Raw genomic sequence first — 11,802 nt, 5'->3', positions numbered from 1 at the left:
GACTTCCCCCAATATCCTCAATATGTTATGAATTGAACAGTCAAGAATCCGTTTCTTAATTTATTTTCAATCAATTCTTTCTAAGTTAATTAGGGCTCAATTCCTTGTTACCCTAAATCTATGTGATCTTGAAAGAACTCTAGTTCCCCGATTATTCCCCAAGAAAACATGCATTAAGATCAAGAATTCCAAGATTGCATAATTGCCCTATGTCTATCCCTATATCACAAGGATTATGATAAATTATCAAATCAGGGTTCATGCACCAACATCCCTATTGTCATACAATTCCCCAAAATTATTCTATAAGGAGCAAACTCATAGAAAGCAATAAAGACAGATAATTTATTCAATGATAAAAAGAACAGGATTCGGAGACAATTTAATTCATAAACATAAAGATTCAATTGGGTTCCATCTACCCTTAACTACAGAAAAGTTTAGCCGAGCATACTGAATTCAAAAACAATAGTAAAGATAAGAGAACCCCTAGCCTCCATTTGTGTGATGTTGACTTGGTTCCTCAGTGTTCCCTCGCTCCGCAACAGGATTCCTCCTTCAGGTCTCTATGTAATTCTCTGGACTTGTGAATTGGTGTTGCTCCCAAGCTCCTTATTTATAACTACTGAAGTTGTATCCTTCATTGAATCTCCCAAGGAATCCTTATCAGATTTGTAATTGATTCTACAATTGTTTCCTCTTTGCATTTAAGATCTTGAAGATTGGTTGACAGATTTGATCTTTGAATCTTTGTTGTGATCTTCCATCATATCTTCCCATGGATTTATATCTATTCTCAATCAAGATTGATTTGTTTCCACTTTGTATTTTTGTAAACATCTGATGCACATCTTGATAAAGATATAAAATCTCTTTTGGATTTAGATTTGGCCGTGCATGGACGTTTTAGCGTGCTGTTTGTATGCTAAAACGTTCTCTTAATGCATTCTTGTCCGCCTCTGTGCGTTTTGGCGTGCTGTTGGGCGCCAAAACGTCCTTTTCGAAAGGTATCTTGTTGCTTATGGAGCGTTTTGGCACTCTGTTTGGCCACCGAAACGCTATGGTCCAGGGAGATATTGTGGTTTTCTTCATTTTGAGCATTTAAATGTGCTTCTTGGATGCCAAAACGTTCTCCTTCAGCTGGTACACACTTGAAATCTTGCTTCTTTGAGGTTTGAACTCATCTGGTTGCATTCCTTTGGCTATAAAAAGTCATAATGTGCGTCAAAAATCCTTCGAAATAAGAAATATGACCACATGTTAGCCAGATATTCAATTATTGTGACTTTATGGTGTAAAACCCTAATTTCCATGCAATTCATGATATATTTTGAGTATAATTAAGCCTAAAACCATGGTAAACCAAGGGTTTATCAGAGTTCTTACAATTTTCAATAATAAAAATTAATAAGAAGATTGTTGCAATTAAAAGTAATTCAATCAAAGAATGCATAGAGCTAAGACTAGTAAGAATTCAATAATGAAAATTGTAGCTTGGGTATACTTCACCTTCAATCCTTTTTGATTAAATTAAATTAATTTCAATAATATTTTATCTCAATTATTTCAAATAATTCATCTTCTAAATATTTAGTTGGTTAAATCCCAATGTCTTAGTGCTTTTAACCCTTTAATCCAATTAGAACTCTAATATCTTAGTAATTCCTTTCAGATTAAGCCTTAAGTGCGATGAATTTCAAAAGTTCACAATTCCTATAAGTCTATGTCTAGATCATGTAAGAATGGGTGTTTACCCTGTCAAGATTAAAATTTTAATATGCCTATTGTGAATCCTATTCCTTTTTATTCTTATATGATTGATCAAGTCATACAAAATTGCATAAAATTAATTCCAAAGTAAAACACAAACAATCTAAGATAATTTATTAAAGAAATAATTTAAACCAAACAAGAATTCACGTTGGATCCATATTCCTTACTACAAAAGGAAACTAGCTTAGCATAGTGCAAGAAACATAAATAACAGATGAAAAGAAATAAGAATCCATAATGAAAACTTGGTGAATAATCTCCAAGATGAAACTCTGACTCTTCCTTCGCATTTATCTCCAAGAATAGCCTTTTCTTTCTCTTCAAATCGTGCTCTCAGTTCCTCAAAAGTCGCTGTTGATGCCCCATTTCGCTATGTTTTTATAGAAAGGTCTATGAGCTTTTATTTTTCGACGCTGCTCGATGAATCGAGCATTTCATCAAGATAAATTGTCCAGCTCGATGAATCAAGCAAACCATCGAGATAAATATGTAAAATTGGCAATTTTGATGTCTTCTTGCCGAATAGCTCGCTCGAGCGAGAAATTTCGCGAGATGCAACGTAAAATCAATCCTTTGGTTTCTTTTTAGTTTGAATCTTGACTTCCTGCGGCTCTTTGAACCATTAATGCTCCACTATGGCTATTTTGATCTAAAACCAATACATTCTGAAGTCAGTATCTTACCAAACATGAAAACTAGAAAAGTCTTTTGCATCTAACAATATTTGCTATATCTTTAACCATTTACATCAATATTTATCATACTTTTAACCTTAATAACATAGTATGTTTTACACCTATCAAGAAAGCTGCACCATCGGAACCGTGGCATGAGAACTCGGAGATGCAGACCTTGTGCTTCGCCCTAAAATACGCGAGCCATGGCCTCAGCTGTAACGTTATACTCTATATCCCTTCCTAGTGCCTCCGCTACGGTAGCCATAAAGCAATGCCTTCCACCTATGCCCCGCAGCCAAAACCTCGGCCTGGGAGGAAGGCTCCGTACAAATTCGGCTTTGTCCTCTTCTGCATCATCACCTCGACTAAAACTCCTCAGACACATCGATTTACCTCACCTTCTGGAACCTCCCTCACTCATTTGTAGTAATACTTGTTTAAGAAATTTAAAAGGGTAGGAAGGAGGTGAGGAACTACCTACCGGAAATACCCACTCAGAAACACTCACTTAGAAACACAAAATCACACGAAACTACCCATACACATAAGAACAAATACCACTATTCCAATAACTAGAAAGGCAAAGCAAAATAGATGTCACAAAGCAAAGAACAAAAAGAGGAAAAGAAAAGTTCGCGGAGGGATACTTGCATTGAGATGGATGAAGAATATGAAACTTCTAAGGAAAGTAAGAACGAAGAGCAAGAACCTTCAAGCAACACTAGCAAAGCTTTGTGAAGAAAAGGTGATGGAAGAATTTGTGGACTTGGCAAGTATAGAAACTTAGAAGAAGAAATGCTCAGATAGGAAAACCACGACTCGAAGAAGAAATGGGAGAAATGGAAGCCAAAAGAAAAAGGCAACATACAAAGCATCAAAATGTTTGAGCACAAAGTTGAAGTGACTCAAATCGAAACGGTTGAGGGAAAAACCATCTTTTCAGAGGAGAGGGAGAAATTGAAAGGACAAATACAACAAGTTAACAAGTCATTATTATGCACGCAACGAAAAGGCGATATCCCCATATCGATGCATGTTTCGTCAATCAGAGTGAGACACATATAAAGACGCAGCCGTCACCCGGAAGATGCATAAACATAAACTCTTGACCCCAGACTCAACCCATGACCCTGGTCGCAGGGTCCCCGAACTGGGGCTGACTCTACTAAGAGAAAATCATAACCAACAACGGAATTCGGTTCTAAAAAACCCCGTATCTTAAGGACCTCAACCAATAGGTTTTAGGGGAAAAAGGGTAACCTAGGTAGAAACTTCCTATAGCAAAATCAGAATAGCCGAGTTAAAGATCGAATCGGAATGTAGATAAAAAATCAGAAGCTTTGATCGGAGATATGTCTGGGTCCAAGATACTATGAGTTTAGTAAAGAGCACGACTAGAAGCAATGAACAAAACTGCGGCATCACAGACCTCGACCAGAAAGCACATGAATTTGGAAAGTATTAATAGTCCAGGCTAAAACTTACACCCGACACTAGAAAAGCAGCTAGTAAAGACAAGACGAACCTGTGGCCACAAATACAATACTTATGCACCCCGATAGCGCGGATAACCAGACTAATAGGCAATGGGGCAACTGTTATGGGCCTATATGAGCAGTCCATATTCTAGAAGGCCCAAGAAAAGACAGCAGAGAAAGGAAACTAACATAATAAAAGAAATTTTTTTTTTGATTAGCACTAATCCTGTTATTATAGCTATGGATCTGAACTTGGCCCCACCAGAAAAGCCACTTAAGGTCCAAAATTCTACTACCTGCAGGTTAACTCTATAAATGAGAAATAAAGCCTACAGGTATGAGACATTCACTCTCTTTTTGTTATGCTATCACCGTATACGCATATCACTCCCCTTCCCTCCCCCCCTCCTCCCGTTATGTCTAGTGCACAGTGATATGCTACCCTCAAAAGAATCTCCTTTATCGATATCTAAAAGAGAGCCTTTAGATTCAAGATAAACTCACTAGTCTCTGACTAGACATATCTATCCGCCGAATAGAACAAGTATATATTTTAACAAATTCATAGTGTGTTATAAATGTACATGTATTTTATCTTAACTTTAATCGTTAATTTTTCAATCAATGGTTATGACTCATAAATTATCCTCCTAAAGATACCTCTCACTTTAAAATTCTTCATTAAGTCTCTCAAATAGAACAAATTCAATCTCTGGATCATAAGAATTTATATCAATTAAGTCCTTTAATAATAAAAAAACAACATTAATTTAATTTCTCAATCTCACCGTCCGCATATACAGAAGGATGATTTAATTTGATGTTATTTTCCATAATTGAAAGACTGAATTGATATTACGATTTTTTAGAATCTAAAGTAATATTAACCTACTTCTTAGAAACTCAAGTGGATAATAATTCTTTGTTTTTTGAAGACATGGTGGCTATGGTTTCAACTTTCTGTTTATTTCTTATATTATATACTTCATTATGTACTTTTTTAAAAAAATTATTGGAAGCCATAGTACATTATTTATACTTGTGACACTTTATTATCTATATGGCAACGTGGGTTTTAGTCATATTGCCTTTCTTTGAATAAAATAAATATAGATAGGTAGATTATTTTATTCCAATTTTAATAAGTGACCTAGTGAATCTTTTTTTTTTTTTTTTTTTGGTAATTGATCTATTGATTCTTTAATATTACGGGAGTATTGCAAATATATTCACAGTGCACATGTATGTTTCTAAATTCACTGGAAGCTTAAAATAAAGAGTTTGGCAGAGATTGAAGTATAGGATTTGGATCTTCACTGTATGCCCTCTGGATTGAGGTGGATCAGTGCCCAATTTGACTTAATGGAAATGGATTGCTTTGTATATCTATCATTTGTATGGTTTGCAAGGCTGGATACTTACACATCAATCAAGACTCAAAGACCCTTATTCTATTCTTTTCGGCATGTTCCATACAAGAAAAATAACTTTCCTCTTTGCTGCCGTCCATCATCAATTTAAATGCAACAAGTCAAATGCTAAGGACATTTAACCCTCATGATCAAAACCAATCCAATCTCTCAAACATTTCTTGATTTCTTCTTTCTTTTTCTAATTTACGTACAGTGAATTGGGCTAGAATTGATTTAGATAATGGACACAGTATGATTTGTAAATAGGAGTCCTTCAACTTTTTTGGCCTCATAGTTAATTTAATTACAGTCACACACTTTAATACAGGTAGTTATGTGGGTCTTTTTCTTTTCATATATTTGTTTAATTCGGAGATAAGATTTCATAGACTTTTAGGCCGTTGAAAGCATCATGCATAACTCAAGGATACCGATAGAAATAACAGTGCAATTCATTGTTATGATATCTATTCCAAAATGAGGCACTAGTGATGCTAAATTTTATAAAGTTGATTTGTATTCTTTCCTCAGAAAGGAATGCAATTAAAGGGGTATTTAATTTGTGTGGTTTTTGGATAATGATTCCTTTAGATGATAACAAGAATGGTCCCTTAGAGTCGAGCCAGAAAAAAAGCTAGCAGCTAGTGATGAGGTCGATTTTGTTGTCTATTTTGCGTGACCTCTGGGGTAGTGGAATATACTTAACTATGTCTTATCAGTCCCACGAAAGATAATGACACCCATGCTCAAATATCTTGGTACCTTTTTTAGATTAAATCAAAACTGGTGAAGGTAGAAACTGTGAAGGTAAAAGAACAATATTCAACCTAATTAAATTATGACCACACCATTGAAGTAAAGAATTATTTCAAACCCAAACGTTAAGCTGTTAAATGATAATCATAGTGTTATAAAGAATTAATTCAACTCAAAATAATTTTTTATATGATATCAGAGTTTTTGTGACTAAGTGGATCCTCACCACCCCCATTCTTGTAATAAATAAATAATTAAGGATGGGACAGATTCTTTTTACACTAGTGTAAGTCTTACACAACATCTCAACTTTTGATGGGTGAAAATTATTGGTTGGTATTTTTAGTGTAATTAATGATTAATTAATATTAATTAATTTGTATAATTTTCTAAATTATAACCGTTGGATGCACATAAATCAACAGTTGAGATGTGGTGTAAGACTTATTAATTTTACACCGTCCATTAAAGATTGTGTAATTTCTAGGCATAAGTAGGAGGAGCTCATGTATAGTTCACTCTTCAAATCCATAAGACTCTAGTGTGACAGGATGTATTAAAAAAATATTATATAAACCATTTATTGTGGCATTCACCCAGTAACATAAGTTTTTTGGTTGAAATGTTTCTTTATAAGTTTTATACCTTTGACACAAGAGCCCCTTTACTTGAAGTGTGAATAATGAATAGATTCATATTTAATTTTTTTATTTTTTTGTTTACTTTGTGTTGATTTTAACTTATTTTTTAATTTTATTAAAAAATGTGGACGGTGAGATTCGAATTCATAATTAGATATCATGGAATGTAACCAATTTAACTAAACAACTTTTTTCTTTTTTTTGGTGAACAAGTCAACAACTTAAATTAGTAAGTGATAATCACAATAATAATTTCATATTAATATCTATAAGACTTTGTATTATTATTTTTTTCTCTCGAGTCATGGGTTTATTATTGACAATGTCCAAATAACAACCCTGCATTAAAGAGCAGGTTCGGAAAAACTATAATAACAGCAATTAAGGTATATGTTAGTTAAGAGTTGTATCAAAAAAAGCTTTCAGTGGTTAGCTGAAATTGTTTATCTTCGGGCACTATGCTAATTAAAGTTCTAACATTTCATTATTTTCTTTCTACTATTTGGACTTCTCTGTCACTCACAAATTCTCATAAATTCTTTTGATATTTTCTATGCTATCTAGAAATTTGCTGCGCGCATGTCAAATTGATTAGGTTGGGTGAAGCGTCAGAGTTTATGCAGATGAAGCATACTTGAATTGTCTATGCGAGTTCAGAGTTGAATGTATTGGTATATAGCAATGAAAAGAACGGGCAAGTTATTCTGAGATCTGGGGCTGTACGAGCCAACGTTATTTTAGAAGGGAGAAAATAGGGAAATAAAAATAGATAGAATGAAACTAATTCCTCATGATCATGGAATTATAGCATCACAAAGCCACACATCTTTAATAACAAGAGTAAACACCTTTTTTTGGTCCCCGGCAATATCTACGAAATCCTTTTTAGTCCCTGACAATAAAAAAGGACCAAATTGGTCCCTAAAATTATGAAAAAAGGGCCACATTAGTCCTTATGTCAACTCCTCCGTCACTAACGTGGTCCTTTTTACATACTGTTAGGGACCAATTTGATTCTTTATTATTGCCAGGGACTAAAAATGATTTCGTAGATATTATCAGAGACCAAAAATAATGTTTACTATAATAACAATAACAATTCAAAAAATCGAATTTGACAAGGTGCGTCAACGTCCACTTAGAGCATAGGCTCCCAACCCAACCATGGATGGCATATGCATGCTCCAGTAATAACATAATTAATCATATATTAAATAATAAGTGAAGAGATATTATTTGCATTGTTATTGTAAATATACATATAATCCTGACCCTTATATATATATATAGGATTTTATATTTTTCATTCAACATTAGAATTCAATTCTCATGTAGTAGAGACAAAAAACATGTAGGACCCATATGTTAGGAAAAATTATATATAGGACCCGCGTTGACACGAAAATCGAAAGGTGTGTAAGAAAATTTAAATTCTCATGTTAAATGAGAATTATAAAACCCATATATATATATATATATATATATATATATATATATATATGAGGTATGATCCTTTGACACCGGTGTCAAATTTGAAGTTTGACACCTCATCTGAGAGCCGTTAGATAAAAAAAAATCAATGGTGTCACATGCTTACAAACCAGAGTCGTGGGTTTTTTTTTTATATCTAACAGCTCTCAGATGAGGTGTCAAACTTCAAATTTGACACCGGTGTCAAAGGATCCTACATATATATATATATATATATAGGGTTTATCATCTATCATTTAACATGACCACAAAAATTTTCCTACACACACAACATTTTGTGGGGCCCGCAGCAAAAAAAAAAAAAAAACTTCGGCACGCAAAACGAATCTCTATAACATAACACAATCACTTTTCCTACAACATAACTCTTATAAAACCCATATATATATATATATATATATATATATATATATATATATATATATATATATATATATATATATATATATATATATATATATATATATATATATATATATATATATATATCAAATGACAATAGAAATCCTGCCTCAAGTAAATTCTTGGAAAATCTTGAGGAGTCAGAGGATGTGTCTTCCTCCTCGAATGGAGGGATTAGTCTCATCCTTCCTTCGATAGCAAAGCTTAATGCATCCGCTGTTCCAATGAGGGGCTAGCCTACAGGAACGTATCCCGAAGGCAAGGTGACCGGATGAGGTTTAATAGGGATACCTCCGGATTATACCAAAATAAAAAATAAAAAAAATAATTGACGGCTTGGAAATTAATTCCTCATGATCATGGAATCATAGTATCAGAAAGCCACAAATCTTTAATTACGTTAAGATTTTGACAAGGTGCATCAACATCCACTTAGAGCATAGCTCTCAAGCGTGGATTGCATATGCTCCAGCAATAATATCATCATATATTAAATAATACGTGAAGTGGTAGTTATTGTCTCTCTCTCTCTATATATATATACTCGCATCAAACTTAACAAATGAAATTGAACTTAAAAATCTTGCTAATGAATTTTTATTAATATGTTATATATTATTTGTACCGAACAGAAATCAGATATAAAACAAAGTTAATATTATCCGATATAGAATACAAGTTGTGACAAACATTTCATTTTCATAGATGAGCTTATTATATAGTTGGAACAAAATTCATAACCCTTCACAAAGTTCCATTTACAGGTTTTTTTTTTGGGTACAGGAGCCCAAATAACTATTTAGCTTAGGAAGTTGTGAAAATTATGTATAACACTTATTAACAATCAAATTAATATTGCACACTTTCTATGTGTTTTGTGTATAAACATATTCTACCTCCTTTAGATCCCTCTTGCATCATTCTGGGTAAAAAGGATAAAGATATTAGCAAGACTAATTAATAGCCTTCTAGGTTATATCGATTGATGTGACGCAGAATTGGCGGCAATATATTATAGCTTAAACAAGCGAAAATCCCTTGTGGCTGTGCTCGCTTAACCGTCAAGAACTTAAATATTTAGTGATAAATCAAATGAAATTAAATAAATATGAAGCACAGCCATCACTTCATTAACAAGATATAGATAGACAAACCACAAAACCAATATATATTTTCTTAAATTCTTGCATCAATAGAGTTCGGAAGTATATGATTTATACAAGGTTATTCATTAATTTCTATCCTAAAGCAAAGTATAGAACTTCTCTTTTGAATTTTTGTACACAAAGAGCACCCTCACTTTGTTTCTTTACATAATATGAAACAATCAAATACCTATATATATGTATGTATCACCAAGCTATATGTAAGTTTAACTAAAATTACCATGGCCTCACCTTAATTATGTGTGCTACCTGCAAATGGTTGAAGGAATTTGAGGCCATTGATTAGACTCTAACATGCTTCCAGTTTCCTAACAAGCCGAAATCTCAATAACACCTTTAAATCTCTACAATTTAATTAGTAGGAGATAAGGAGTGTTGTGAGGCACCAAGCTGAGGATTCCTTCCACTTTCTTAGTTCAATATCTCCTCATGCATCAATATAATAAAATCATCATACCAAAGAGGTGCATGTTAACTAACCATACCAATTCATCCCTTGTATTTGATATGGTGATCGAAGTAACCCATCTCCTATAGGCCCCAGCATTGTTTGTTGGTGCAATGAAGGTGTTTGTGGAAGCTGGTTAAGCAGAGTGGCAATAGAGCCATTCTCTTCTGTCCTCACAACACTGCCACCATTCATAGTACTCTCTAAATTAAACTGTTTGTTAGATAATGAGGTACCAGCCACATCCTCATCATTCCAATACAGTGATGATAGTGTTCTTTTGGAAGCTGAAGTGTTTGAATTGGAGTTTGAGAGGCCCAAATGATATGATATAGCACTTGTTGTGCTGATTCCATCATTGCCTATAACCACACCATCCAACAAATTTTGATCATTTTCTAACAATGCGCCACTGTAGGAGTTTGTGGACATCTTTGAAAGGTGAAGTCTCGCATTCATGTGGCCCACGTTGATTGAAGGAGGTACCCTTCCAATCACGTCATCCATGGAATTATCATCCCTGTCACGATCTACATTCGACCTGTGTGTATTGCCCTTCTTGTAGATCCGGCATAACACCCAATCATCAAGCTACACACAAAAAACACAGCATGACCATGATCCTCGATCATAAAAATAAAAAAGCACAAAGTGCAAAAGCAATTGAGAGAAAGGCATATGCTGAAAAGTGAAAAGCAGAACAAAATTAAAGCAATAAGATTTTATATGAGAAAAAAGGTTTACCCTTAGAGAGTTTTTCTTGTTACCCAAGTCACAAAAACCAGGAGGCTTATTATTAGGCTTGTTATCAGCAATACGGTACTCATGCATGATCCAACTTGTCTTAATCCCTCTTGGTGGTTTTCCTCCATAGAAAACCAAAGATTTCTTCACCCCAACCTTATGAGTTCCAGCAGAGGACAACACAGGCTTATCTGTCCCTGTGGCTTTCCAATACCCAGAAGTTGCAGCCCTGTTTGGCCTTGCTCCGTTAGGGTACTTCCTATCCCTTGGGCTAAAAAAGTACCACTCTTCCTCCCCAAACGATGCCTTAGCTGAAAAACCAAATAAGAAAAAAAAAAGACCAAAAAAGAAAAGGATCCAAAAAAAAAAAATAAGAGCAAAAAATTAATACCCATTTGATTTTTCATCATAAAGATTCAATCTTTGCTTTCCATGGATGAAATTGGAGACAAACCTGGTAGCTCCCATGGATCAAATTTGTAGAGATCGACCTCAGCTATGATGGCAACAGGGAGAGGAACAGAGGCAACCTTCTTCTTGAGGTAGTGAACAACTAGCTCCTCGTCTGTGGGGTGGAATCGAAAACCTGGTGGCAGGTTCGGTTGTTGCGAACACGTGGATGATTCGGTGCTCTCCATGGTTACCAAGCTTTGTTCAATGAGTTAGGTTCCAATGGTTATGGCTTTGGAAGAAGAAGAGAACACGCATGTTTTACTTTGATGCTTCTATTTAACCTCAAAAGTGAGGTGAAGACCATGTTTTTATAGGAGTTGGTGGGGAAATGCTTCTCTACAAACAAATTTATTTTACTTTT

At 34.3% G+C, this 11,802-nt stretch overlaps 1 protein-coding gene across 1 annotated transcript; it reads right to left on the bottom strand.

The window, feature by feature from the left end:
• Window positions 1-9,898: 9,898 nt before the first annotated feature.
• Window positions 9,899-11,672, bottom strand: LOC133297277 (NAC transcription factor 56-like). Its single transcript, XM_061496390.1, has 3 exons — window positions 11,443-11,672; window positions 10,989-11,299; window positions 9,899-10,835 (listed from the first exon to the last, which is right to left on the bottom strand). The coding sequence occupies exons 1-3, from the start codon at window positions 11,624-11,626 to the stop codon at window positions 10,272-10,274; spliced, it is 1,059 nt and encodes a 352-aa protein (XP_061352374.1). The 5' UTR covers window positions 11,627-11,672; the 3' UTR covers window positions 9,899-10,271.
• Between the last annotated feature and the right edge of the window lie 130 nt (window positions 11,673-11,802).

This window comes from Gastrolobium bilobum, unplaced genomic scaffold (genome assembly GCF_033153095.1).
Source record: "Gastrolobium bilobum isolate Gb01-03AN ecotype WA unplaced genomic scaffold, APGP_CSIRO_Gbil_v1 utg15060, whole genome shotgun sequence".
Taxonomy (NCBI): Eukaryota; Viridiplantae; Streptophyta; class Magnoliopsida; order Fabales; family Fabaceae; genus Gastrolobium; species Gastrolobium bilobum.
This window is presented reverse-complemented; position numbering and strand designations above follow the sequence as displayed.